The following is a 13,437-nucleotide window of genomic DNA, read 5'->3' as shown; positions in this document are numbered from 1 at the left end:
TTTGTGTGTGTGTGTGCTTGTGTGTGTGTGTGTGTGTGTGTGTGTGTGTGTGTGTGTGTGTGTGTGTGTGTGTGTCTGTGTGTGTGTGCTTGTGTGTGTGCTTGTGTGCTTGTGTGTGTCACCTTTCTTATTTTTCTCTTTCATGACGACGGTCATGGCCATGCCATGAGGTGGAGTGAGCTCTCCTCCACTGGGGATGCGTGAGACCTGAAGGGAGCGGAAGTTGCTCTTCAACGTGTTCTTCATCCCAACGTCTCTTTTCTCTCCGTCCTTCTTCTTCTCTGCACCCTGACAAGTCCAGTAATCCACCTGCAGTCCCATCACCTCTCCACCTGAGCCTGGAGAACTACACACACACACACACACACACACACACACACACACACACACACACACACACACACACACACACACATACACACACACACACACAAATTTGTTTTATATTATGAAGAAGGGAACTTTTTTAATCTACTAATTTACTACTTAATTTACTTTAATTTACTAAGTAATAGCCAAACTTGTAATCGAGTAAGAATCTGCAATGTCTGCTGGTAAAAATCTGAAAAGTAAAGATTTAGAAGTTCTGGATTTATTACTGGATTTTTCTGGATTTTTTTACTTTCTGTAAAGCTGCTGTGTAAAAAAAATGTTCATTCTTAAAGCATTATATGATGAAAAGTAAAGTGAATTGAATAAACAACAAGCCTGGTGAGAGAGCCATAACCTTACTGTTGCTTGCATGACTCTTTAATGCTGGAATGTACACTGGGTACATCACCTGGTCAAAATAATCCAACAGAATAGTGAACGAAACTCTCGGGTGTAAAAGGTAATAAATTGCACCTTTTCAGCTGATTTTCGCTTCAGGGGCATGTTTTGTATTTTTTCATGGACGCTTGGGAATATGCTGTAAAAGCCCTGTGATTTAACGTAATAAGTGAGCTTTACACTGTCCAGAAAATATAAATATGCTGGGTAATTGAGTAAGTGTGTGTGTGTGTGTGTGTGTGTGTGTGTGGTTCTGTGTGGTGACAGATAACCATTGAATGTTCTTTACACTATGTTCTGCTTAGGATCTGTATCTCACACAGCCCTCATACCTACAAAAGATATATCGCAAAGGCACACAATATGTCCAAAAACAGTGAGAGTGTAGACAACACATTACTGAATGATTTCTGGAATGGTCTAGAGTGAACACTCTGTGTGAGTGAGAGAAAAAAAGGAAAAGTGTGGATAATGTACCCTGCTCCAGACAGACTAGCTGAGACAGAGGGAGAGGAGGGAGGAGTGCACGTCATGTCTTTCCCGTATGGTGCTCCAGTCTGGGCTGGAGGTGAAGACAGCATGCTCATACTACCCATCACGTTGGCATCATCAGAATCCACTACAGGGAAATCACACACCCACACACACACACACACATTAAATTGCACTATACCATCCACTGTATGGTATAAGAATTCACCTCCATTAAACATTTCCACCTTTTTTTTTTTGTTTTGTTTCAAATGATCTCAACTGGGATTATACTGGGATTGTGGGAAATTAACACAAAATTCCCATGATATTGAAGTAGGAGGAAGAATTTACAAGTAACATTTGTGATTGCATATCCCACTGCTTTTCATTAAATCTATTATTAAACAAAGAATCTAAAGAATAAAGCACAGCAGGGCAACCAGAAGACCATGTGTAGCCCTTAACATGATACTACCACCAGCATGGTTCACAGTGGGGATGAAATACTTATCATTAATAACTTCATATACAGTCTGTTCACTATTTGTGTTTTGTTCATGAAGACTCCTACCTGAGGTGGACAAGTTGTGCTCAACAATGCCTACTTTTACCAACTGAAACAAAAGACAAGCAAAAACAACACATAAGATTCACACCGGATTCATTTTGTAATAATCCTGATAAACAAAAGTCAATCAGCTCTGCACTCTTACCCCAATGAATGGCACAAACTTCTGGCATGAGTCCTCATCAGGGCTGTGTGGTGAAAAAAGTGAGGAAACATTAGAACAACGCACAGCTTAAGCACAGGTCTAATGTTACTGAGTCAGTGAGAGACTGGGTAAATGCGCACTCAGGTGTCCAGGTATGAGGGAGCGGGTCATGTCAAGGCTGGCTGAGTGACAAAGGCATGGCACCACCTCCTAGTGGCGGGGTGCTGTGAGGAAGCGGGTGGGTCATGCCATGAAGTCATGAGTGGATGCTGGGATAGCTGCTTACAATCTTCACCAATTAGGTGCAGTGTAAGGCGGTGGACAACAGTGTGTGGTCATTCTGCTAACCCTGCACTCCAATACTGTCTTTAAAAATGTGCTCACAGGACACTAGTTAAGGTGGTGTCATGTTTATTTGTAGTGTTTCATACCAGCTGATAGATGGTGTCAAATAAAAGGATAAAATCGATCAATGGCCACGAATATTTGTGGGAAAATGTATGTACCAATGTGCAGATAAACATCTACTGTATCTACAGAAAGCTTCGTGTCAACAATTAGCTTTGTTTCATGCCATTTATTTATAATTTTTTTTTATTAAGCTTAAGGTTAAGAAGTGGGTCTTTTATAAGAGTCCATGTGAGAGTTACTACAGAAATGATAATGTATTAAAATGAGAGCATTCATCAGAGCTGCTGTTATAAAAACGATTCAACACCATCTGAGCGATTGGAATCGAGAATAAAAAAATAACTAAACTACTTGGTCCTTCTTCTACTGTGCAGCAATTAGCCACGTATGTGACAATGATGACGACTGTGAGATAAAACAGTACTGGAACACAGGGTTAATGCTACACAGGCTCCTCTGATTATAAAGAATGTGCCCCTCTGCTATTGGAGCTGGTGAAGCTGATGTCTGAACCAGAATGAGGATGAAGCAACTTGACAAAACGTACTAAAGTACAGTGGCGGAAAATGACCAGTTATTTTATACTTTGTTAGTGGTGGCATGTTGATTAGGCAGCCAGTCCCAAGAAACCTCTAATTCGGTGCTCTATGTAACCTTCAGACGTATCCCTGAGATACAGTGAGCTTACCGGTATAACAAATATGATCACTAAGCCTGAGTGTGTGTATGTGTGTGTGTTTTCAGAGGACTTGACGCTCCTATGATATTCATGACTGCCACTCTCCATGATGAAACACCAGTGTCCTGGCAGAGGTCCAGCTTTAAGAAAGGAGAGTCACCCTTCTGCTGTTTTTCTCTTTTTCATTCTCTCCATAAATCAACATTCAGCTCGTTCTCTCTCACTTATTATATGATTTTTAATACCCTGCTCTCTCTGTCTTCCACTGTTTCACTTTTTAATATCCTCCTCTCTTTTTTTATTCTCTTTTATGTGAGCTGGTAATTGGCTGTGTGACCTTTCTGCTTATGTGTTTGTCCTTCCCCTGGGGACATACAGTAGAGACCTGTTCAGACTAGTCATCCAACCCTGAGTCTCCCATGTGTGTATCTCGGTGTGTGTTTGTGTATTTGTGATCTTCCTGGTTTGATTCCTTTGTTATATTCTTGTTGGAGATTTCTTTTCTACCCATATTCATCCGGCATAAAGGAATAATCCAGCATTTTTCAACTTAATCTCTATCTACCAAATCGGTACTGAGTGATTACTACAGACATGAATTTGAACAGTTTTCTCTTTACTGAGCAAAGGAAGAGAAAGCACGTTTAAACAAACCTCATTTACAATGGAAGGGCAGTTGTTTGGGCTCTCGAGTTATTTCTATTGTATCGGTATAATTCATCCTGCTCTATCATAACACCCTGTCTCATTCTTATTGTAAGAGTATTAGAAGTGAGTTTTCAGTATCAGAGTACTTTTTTCTTAATACAGGAATACCTGTCAGAATTCTTGTCAGAAAAATATCACACGTACATGTACATATATTACATTTGGCAGACTCCTTCGTCCAGAGCAAGGTATCTGCTACAACATGCAGTCGATCCAGGGTCAGGATCTGGTAGACCACAATCCAGATGTGGAAATGTTTAACGCTTTTCTGAATCTGTTCCTAAGCTATAGAACAGCTTCCCATCTAACATCAGGGTCTCTTCAACATTGAGCCAGTCTTAAGACTTATTTTGTATTCTTTAGCTTTTGATTTATTTTAATTAATTATGCACTATCGTTGTATTTGTTGTCACTGACTTTGAATACTAGATTTCGGTTGTGTTAAAAGTTCTCTATAAATATAAAAAGTTCCACTTGTTTTGACTTGATCGGACCAAATTGAGTAGTTTAGTAATTCCAAGATGTAGACAATCACAGATATGTAGATTATTTAGTTGTAGGCAGCTGTAACAGAGACTAGCTCCAGGGCTAAAGATGTTGCTTATTTTAAAAACATCGAAAACCAATATGATTAAATGACTAATGGACAAATCACAGCAGATGTCTGGTGCTGGGTGAAACTGGTAACGTAACGCGACAGTATAAAAACATAACCTTTTCAAAATGTTTAATTTCTATCTAAAAAGGAAATGATTAATGATAGCTGATAGCTGATAGCTGTTGTCACCATTCAGTCATGTTAGTGGTTAATTTGAATGTAACCGGATCTTCACAAACGATAGAAATGAATTTGAAAAATACAGAAGTATTCCTTTCACTACTAATAAATGCTGTTAAAACACTTCAGTGCACTCAATCGAATTAAACCAGACCCAAATAAAAAAAAAAGACAGACAGACACACATTAAAAGTGCGTGACGCATTGAGTATGAGTGTGTTAGACACAACAGGGGCAAACTGGGAACGTCAACCCACACACGATCATGTACCTGATGTAAAAATCAAAATACAAACTTCTTTTCCTTGAATGCCAACAAAAGACAAAAGGGAAAGAAACCCAAAGCATAACAGTATTACAAACGTGTTTGTTCGCAGCTGATTAGTAATGATTCTCAAAGCAAAAGTAAAGCACATAAATATAAAATCGACCCAAAAAATAATGCCGGAAACAGAACAGAATCAAGACATTAAAAGGATTTTTAACTGCACAAATGAAATCCTTTTAATAGACTAACTCTGCTATGTATTCTCTCAGCATAGTGTACATAATGTATCTCGATCGTATTTAGCTTTTCACACACACACACACACACACACACACACACACACACACACACACACACACACACACACACACACACACACACACACACACACACACACACACACACACACAAACAGGGGTACCTTTTCTGTTTGTAGGTGAGCATGGCCTCAGAGATGGGGAAGTGATGAGACATGTTTGCTCCTGACAGATACTGAGACACTCGGCCGGCTACATCGATGTTGTCTGTTCAGACAGAAAGTAAATATGAGTTAAAAACTCACACACATACACAAACATCCTTTATAGCCTTAAAGTTCCATGCTTGCTTAACAGTTAGTCTAATGTCGGTCATGTGAGAACAATGTTCAGTAATATAAATGCAGTATGACTGACTGTATAGTTGATATTTAATTCATTAGCTGGATTATAGACAGGAACCTCAGCTCAGGATCGAAATATTTTGAACCTAGATATATGATACCAAAAGCAACCCACTGCACCATTAATTGATACATATAATTAATACCTATGCAATTTTTCTAACACAGTACCATATTAGTGTAAATAATTAACAGTGGTTATTGGATTTTAAAATTCTTTATACTATTCTTTTAGAATAAACTAATAATAGCCAAGACTTTAAAGGCTTATGCCTTTTAGACAGAGTTGAAGAAGATTCCACACTTCCACAGATTCCACACTGATCATCTAGACCACTGAAGCCCCTGACAGATGAAGTGATAGCACTGATTATCTCTACGGTGACTGTCTAGCAGAGGCATATATACACATTTCTGTTGTAGGCAACATTTCCTTTTTTTTTATTTTTTTATAGCAATTTGTGCTACTTGTTTCTTCTGTGGAATCAAATCCGACAGGTTAGCCTTTGCTCACCACGAGTATCAGTGACCCTCTGTGGCCATGTCCCTGTCAATGGTTTGGAGATTCCAAGCCATCACAATTTATCACTTTGCTGTCAATTTGCTGTCCGCTATAATCTAGCCCTTGACAGTGCTATTGCAATTAGAAAATCGATGTTAATTATGTCACCTGACTGGAGTATGTATTAATACTTATTTGGTTTTCCATGTCAAGTGGTTACTGGATTTTTAGAATTTGGAAAAAAACGGACGAAAAAGGAATTCTGGGGTCATGCAAACAAAAGTTATTGTCAAGATTTGGCTCAAACCTGATGCTGGGGCCTCTAACCTCCCAAACACATCTCTCCAGCCAGCGTCCAAGAAAATGCTGCTGAACTTATTGTCAAAAGATGAGATGTACTTTGCCACAGGATGGCAACCTGAAGAAGGAAGATAACAAAAATATCAAGACAATTAAATACAAACACCAACAACACAAACAGAAAAGACTTTATTTGTTTTGAGAACTGTGAAGCGACCAACATACCAACAGGAATGACCAGGAAGCGGATGTAGCTCAGCCAATCAGGCGTCTTATTAGCGAGCTGCTCCACGAAGCACCTCAACACAGTGCTCAGGTAACTCTGGTCTCCTGCCACGGCCACCTTAATAGTGGGCGGCGTCTGTGCGTTGCAGTTACAGCTGAGGAGAGATGGATATCTCATAAAAATACAGATCAAAACGATCTCGTTTTTCTGACGGCTATTTATAAATGAAGCGGACGTCACTGCAATTTGATAATGAACTTCAGAGCTTATCCACAGTGCTTAGCAACAGTTGCTATGCACGAGTGCTTAGTTGATCAGGAACTCAGGAGATGAGTATGAAGGTTTCTGGAGATTTGAGAGAATTATGGCAAGGTGACAAATGGACTCTTACAATCTCTGGATCCTGGTGACGATGGTGTTGAAGGCCGCCTGCACGTCAGCAGCAGAGATGGTTGAGACGATGGGCTGCTTGTGCTCAAGAAGGATCTCATTCAGATACTAGAGAGAGAGAGAGAGAGAGAGAGAGAATATAAGAATATAATATCTGCCAAGACAAAGAATGGCATAAGGAAAAACAAAAGAAGAGAACAGACACTAAAAGGATTTTTAATTCTAAAGAGAAAACATTCATGACTATATAAGTATAAATATTTACTGAACAAGGAAATCTGTGTATGTTCACGTATTACTTCTATAGACTATAGTTACTGCTTTGTAGAAGAGGATCCTCATAATCTGGTTAAATTTAGTCTCGAGAAGTTGCAGATGTTCTATATCACACTGTCTAGGTGACCTAAAGTCTGTCTGGAACTTACAGGTGCACTTGCAAAAGCCAGATGCACTACATTTCTGACAATTCTCTCTGTTTTGTATTTTTTTGCATGATAGGATAAGGGAATTAATTAACAAACAATTTATTAAACTTTCGCTCTAGGTGATTCATTTTACAAAAACTTCTCGAAGGATCTTTTCCAAAAACTTCCAATACTGTACTGTAATGAGTTCTCGAGTGTTTCATGTAAGCAGTAAAAAAGTGCTACAGATTAGATTGCATAAGGATTATATTTGTGACCAATCATATTAGAGATAACATCTCTGACACAGAGCCGAAATGCCATAGCGACAGAAATGGTATCATTTTTGCTATGACATTTCTGTGTTGTGTCGGAGATGTTTACATTTACATTTATTACGTTTATAACATACAGATGTTAGCACATCTCTTATATGATCAGAACAAATGTAATCTCTACATGATATAGCCTCAAATACCTTAACATAGAGACAAAGTGTAGGCTTATAAAAGAGCAAAATTTAAAAATTTTTGTTATTGGACAACCAATCACAGTCTTTAAAAGAATGCGTCATACCGAGTACCAGGGTTAAGCCCCGCCTCCTCTCTCATATAAAAGTTGTTGTATTTTCCTTGCTCAGTGCAGAAATTTTGAAGCTAAATTAGAAGCTCTCAGTTCATTCTTACAATCGTTGTGAATACAGGCCCTGATTCTTAGACATATAACAATTATGAATGATTCTGCATCCACGCAAAAAAACAATGGAATAAGAAAACTCTTAGAAACGGTTGCCAGGTTGTGTGTAAATCCAAGGAGATCAGCGGTTCAGACCACCTTACACCAACAACCCCACCACACAGTCACAGAGATCAGACCTTTTCCAAGTTTAATGTGTGATATGAACATTATCTGAAGTTTCATTATCTGAAACTTGATCTACATCTGCATGATATTATTCACTGTGCCGCTGCCACATGACTAAATGATTGGATAACTGTATAAAAATAAACCAGCAGGTGCACAGCTTTCCTTTGCAAACTGCAGTCAGATTAAATGACTGAATAATACATTACTTTGTATTCGAACACGCTGAAATATTAATGAGCTTTTCATTTTAGACCACAGACAGGGAGAACATCAGCCACATGGATACACTTTATGCAATGCCATCATTTTATTATTAAACCTGAACGTTTCAGATTCATTTTTATTTATTCAGTTGTTAACCTTTCACTGAAAGGCGGCGAGATATGGCATTATTGAGATTCAAGCCATACGTATTCATGTAAAAATAAACACACCATTACTTATATATGCTCATTACATGGGTGATGATGCAGTGAAGTCAACACATAATCACAGAACATAAATAAATGTGCCTGCTGGATATAAGCTGATGATGTGGTTTTTATTAAGTAATTAATTTAAAAAAATGCATTAAGTAAATAATTAAATTGAAAATACTTCAAAATAATTATTAAGTAATTATTTATTAAGTAATACATTTGTATTGCAAAATTAAGAATATTTTAAAATAAAAATTCATGCATTTTTAGAGATTTTTTTTCCTTCTCCCACACCAAGGTCATCTGAGCAGGAAAAATGTGCTTTGTCAGATTTACATTTTAGGCGATTACAAGTTGAACATAGGACCTTCAAGATACAAATGTTTTGCCTTTACTGTCTTAATATGTATAAGTATGATTTCTAAAACATGACATTCCTTATAACATCACCGGTGGGAATATACTGGATGTTTTCTCTTGAATACATGTGAATTCACTTGAAGGATAGAAACAATGTTTTAAACGCATCAGTGGTCACACAAAGTCATTGTAGGTGAAAGTAATCAGAAATTATGATGCTTCAACGTGCATGAAAATGTTTTACAGTCGCAGTCTGAATTAAAATCTGATCATGAGGTGTTTAGAGACTTCTATAGTGAAACTATCATGGATAAGAAAAATATATCTAAAATTTATCATCCGGTTTTAGATACTTTTACGTATTCCAGGCATTAAAGTTTCACAGTCGGGAAAACTTTTATTTAGAAAAATATCCTACAATTTAAAAAGCAATCTAGCAAACCTATATATGTATGTCCTGTAATTTTATAAAGAGAAAAATGTGATTTATATCCAGTTACTAAACTGGATATTTTTACTTGCTAAGCAATCTGAATTTATATATTTAAAAGACATAAGATCAACAACTAACCCCCTTAAAAATTCCACATATACTACTATAGTACTGATTTATGCTGATTTAAAAAGCCATGCTGCTGGGTCTGTTTTATTTTCAGTGGGGGACTGAGAAAGAAGAATTGACCTTCATTTCCTACGTCTTGATGATAGAAGAGTTTTCGTTATGTTTCCTTACTTTAACTTTTTCTGCTTGTTTTAGCTGAAACAAATCTTGATTTTACAGCCAGATCACGGGGTGTAGAGGATCGAGGGTAAAGAAACCTCGGCTGCCATTTGATGATCCCGGATAATGATAATATCTTTTATTTAGTGAGAAAATGATTGTTTAATCACAAGTATCAGAAAGAACTCTTTAAAAGGTGAAAACAGAAGTGAGCTAGAAACAACTAGAAGCATATTGATTATTGTGCTTTGAATGTAGGTGTCCTCAGCATGGCAGTAATGGTGGTGCAGTGCACCACAGGGGCAGGAAGAGATTTACAGCAGGGGTTAGAGGGCACAGAGAGAACACCACCTGCTCCTTCACACACACACACACACGCACGCACACACACACACACATACATACACACACACACACAATCAGATGCTCACATGCTCATCCTGACATGAGTCATATCTACATAGGTGACAGATAATAACACACTCTGACAGATGTTCACACACACAAAACACTTGCACACACAGGTGACAGATACACACCTGGCCCTGCCAGTCGGTAGTGTTGATGAGGATGATGCTTTCTGGCAGCTGCTCATCTGAGTTGAGGATCTGATTCAGCTGGTCATACACTGACTTCCTGGGAACCTGAAACAGAATGAAAAATGACATGTACTGTAATGAACTATGTGTCTAGACTCATCTGTACAGTTAGGAAAACTGATTACATACATTCATAACAAATAAACAAATATCGGTGTGATGAATAGCATGTGAGGCTGTGATACATTCTTGTAATAACACAGCTATTTACTGACAGTGATATAATTTCGATCGATTAATTGTCACGATACGAACACATACACAACCCAAAATGATGGAAAACAAAATTATATTATGAAGCAAGAAAAAAGGCCAAGAAACAAGATTTTGATAGCTTTTGACCAAGCTGCTGAAGTAATCTGCACCTTCTCACAAATCTGAACTGAGAATTCGACAAAGCCATGATAATAACTAGCATTAATCTTCACAGCTAAGAAACTATCAAGTGTACAAATATCAGCATTACAGTAAAGATATTAAAATAAAATATTAAATATTAAAATAAATATATTAGAAAACATATTAAATAAATGTAATAATAAATTCAATAAATAAAATTACATATAATTAACATTCTAATATAATGAAGAATTCTGATACCTGAACCCCCGCTGTATATTTTATTTATTTATGTTTCATTTAATATCTGAAAAAAAAATCCTATTATAAAAAAACAAAAGTGGACAATAAATGTAAAATATTTTTTCCAAATGATCATCACATAAGCAAAGAACGTATTATATAATATTAATAATAATAATAATAATTATATATATATATATAAAATTTGTAGTAAAGCTCACTAAAACATCGTTCCACATTTAGCAGGTTACATACAGTACCTGCACAATGAGTCTGGAGTCAGGTGAAGTTTCACTGTCGATGCTACTGGTTCGGTCGCTCTGAGCTTTCGAGCTCTGTCTGTCCTTCATAGAGGTGCTGCGCGGTCTTCTCTGCAGCTTGCTGTCCGTTTTACTGGGGACACAGATCAGGGACATTTATAGCTCCATGTAGCACATGGAAGTATTTACACGGCAAAAAAATGACATCTTAGCAAGTACAAATATTTTGAACTTTAAGCCAAATGTATCTACTATTTCTTATAATTAGATGGCAGCAAAACAAATTTCAAACTATTAAACCTAGTTCTAGACATATTTTCTATTTTTAGAACTTTTTTATTCTATTGATCATTTTGCTTCTTTTAAGAAATAAATGTAAAGCGTAAAATGCTCAAATGTGTCTAAAAACATGTTTAATAATATTTTATTTGGTTGGGGTTGGGGGTTCGATTCCCGCCTCCGCCTTGTGTGTGTGGAGTTTGCATGTTCTCCCCGTGCCTTTGGGGTTTCCTCCGGGTACTCCAGTTTCCTCCCCCGGTCCAAAGACATGCATGGTAGGTTGATTGGCATCTCTGGAAAATTGTCCTTAGAGTGTGAATGTGTGAGTGAATGAGAGTGTGTGTGCCTGTGATGTGTTGGCACTCCGTCCAGGGTGTATCCTGCCTTGATGCCCGATGACGCCTGAGATAGGCACAAGCTCCCCGTGACCCGAGAAGTTCGGATAAGCGGTAGAAAATGTGCTGCCATCACTTTGTGATTGTAACTGATCTCTTCACCTCTCTAAGTAATTGTAAGTTTTGTCTGAGGCAGAATCAAGTCTAAGATATATGTATGAAGTATGCTACAAGAAATAAATAGATAGATAGATAGATAGATAGATAGATAGATAGATAGATAGATAGATAGATAGATAGATAGATAGATAGATAGATAGATAGATAGATAGATAGATAGATAGATAGATAGATAGATAGATAGGTAGGTAGGTAGGTAGGTAAATAAATAAATAAGTCTGTCCTGATGCAAACAACATGATTATAAGTCTGGGCTATCATTGTTTATTTTTAGTCACAGACAGGTAAACTCAATATACTGGTGCTCAGGAAATTTGTTCTCTTATTCAACACCAGAGAAAGAAAAAAACCTACCGACATTCACAATCTATCCATCCATTTATCTGTCCATCAATTTATCTATCTATCTCATCTGCTAGTACATCAAGCACTCACTTAATCTTTTAATTAAATGGCATAAAAATGGTTGAATATACAGAGAAAAATAAAGACGCTTGCTTTACACCCACATGAGGTCTTTTTTAGTTATTAGTAGACTGTCATGAGAAGAAAAACATCACGAGAGACTAGTTAAGATTCTGTCTTACAAAAAAAAGGATAATGACATGACTGAGTCACCCTCATATAGAAATTTACAGATTTTGTCTGCATTAACGTGCTTGACTACCTAACTAGCATGACTTACTTTCTCCATTTTGTTACTTACTAATTCTAGCCGATGCTAGACAAAAAGCCATAAGGCGGTAGGCAGTATGTTAGTGCCTTCACGGTCCCAATGGCCTAGCTAATGGATATATGACTTGTCCACTACAAAATGTTTCTCTCTTTATTTATATTTATTTAATCTTATAGCATTTTAGAGGTTTGAATCACAACTGAACAAAAAATAAAATAAAGTCCTTTAATAAAAAATTTCTAAACTGTGAAAGAAGAGGCCATTTTTAAGGATTAAAACATGCTCTTATCCCACAGCTCCAGTATGATGTTACAAGCTGCTGTTTATTCCATCAATAACCATGAGATCAATGTAAGTGACATGACATACAGCTAAGTATGGTGACCATACTCAGAATTCGTTCTCTGCATTTAACCCATCCAAAGTGCATACACACCAGTGAACACACACACACACCGTGAACACACACCCGGAGCAGTGGGCTCCGTGGTATTTATGTCGCGGTGCCCGGGGAGCAGTTGGGGGGTTCGGTGCCTTGCTCAAGGGCACCTCAGTTGTGGTATTGCCGGCCAGAGACTCGAACTCACAACCATAGGGTTAGGCGTCAATCTCTCTAACCATTAGGCCATGACTTCCCCCTAAATTTCCATAATCTATATTTGTCTAATCTATATTTAATAAAATGATGCTAAATAAATGTTATCTATATTAAATAAAATTTAAGCAATTAAAAACCCATCCCGCAAAAAAACCATCCATACTTTTTCCTAGTGAAGTGGTGTAAAAATTGTGCATAGAAGTGCATATTTAAATATGATCGAAAACCTGCTGGTTATGTACTGATACGACACACTAATACACTAATTTCCTGTTC

General features: G+C 37.3%; 1 protein-coding gene across 2 annotated transcripts in view; it reads right to left on the bottom strand.

Moving 5' to 3' along the window:
* Nucleotides 1–13,437, bottom strand: part of si:ch211-126j24.1 (phosphofurin acidic cluster sorting protein 2) — a 72,512-nt gene that overhangs the window by 7,358 nt on the left and 51,717 nt on the right. The window contains exons 13-23 of one of the 2 annotated variants that reach the window (XM_047804443.1): nt 11,094–11,226; nt 10,192–10,296; nt 6,883–6,989; nt 6,491–6,645; nt 6,273–6,383; nt 5,224–5,326; nt 4,806–4,838; nt 1,959–2,001; nt 1,817–1,859; nt 1,249–1,390; nt 123–346 (exon numbers count right to left, since the gene is read on the bottom strand). In XM_047804443.1, the coding sequence (XP_047660399.1) occupies nt 123–346; nt 1,249–1,390; nt 1,817–1,859; nt 1,959–2,001; nt 4,806–4,838; nt 5,224–5,326; nt 6,273–6,383; nt 6,491–6,645; nt 6,883–6,989; nt 10,192–10,296; nt 11,094–11,226 (1,199 nt within the window). The remainder of the gene's footprint in view (nt 1–122; nt 347–1,248; nt 1,391–1,816; nt 1,860–1,958; nt 2,002–4,805; nt 4,839–5,223; nt 5,327–6,272; nt 6,384–6,490; nt 6,646–6,882; nt 6,990–10,191; nt 10,297–11,093; nt 11,227–13,437) is intronic. The other variant, XM_027169990.2, reaches the window with a different exon arrangement.

The sequence above is a fragment of the Tachysurus fulvidraco genome, chromosome 2 (genome assembly GCF_022655615.1).
Source record: "Tachysurus fulvidraco isolate hzauxx_2018 chromosome 2, HZAU_PFXX_2.0, whole genome shotgun sequence".
Taxonomy (NCBI): domain Eukaryota; kingdom Metazoa; phylum Chordata; class Actinopteri; order Siluriformes; family Bagridae; genus Tachysurus; species Tachysurus fulvidraco.
Note: the sequence above shows the minus strand (reverse complement) of the source record. Positions and strands in the feature narration are given on the sequence as shown.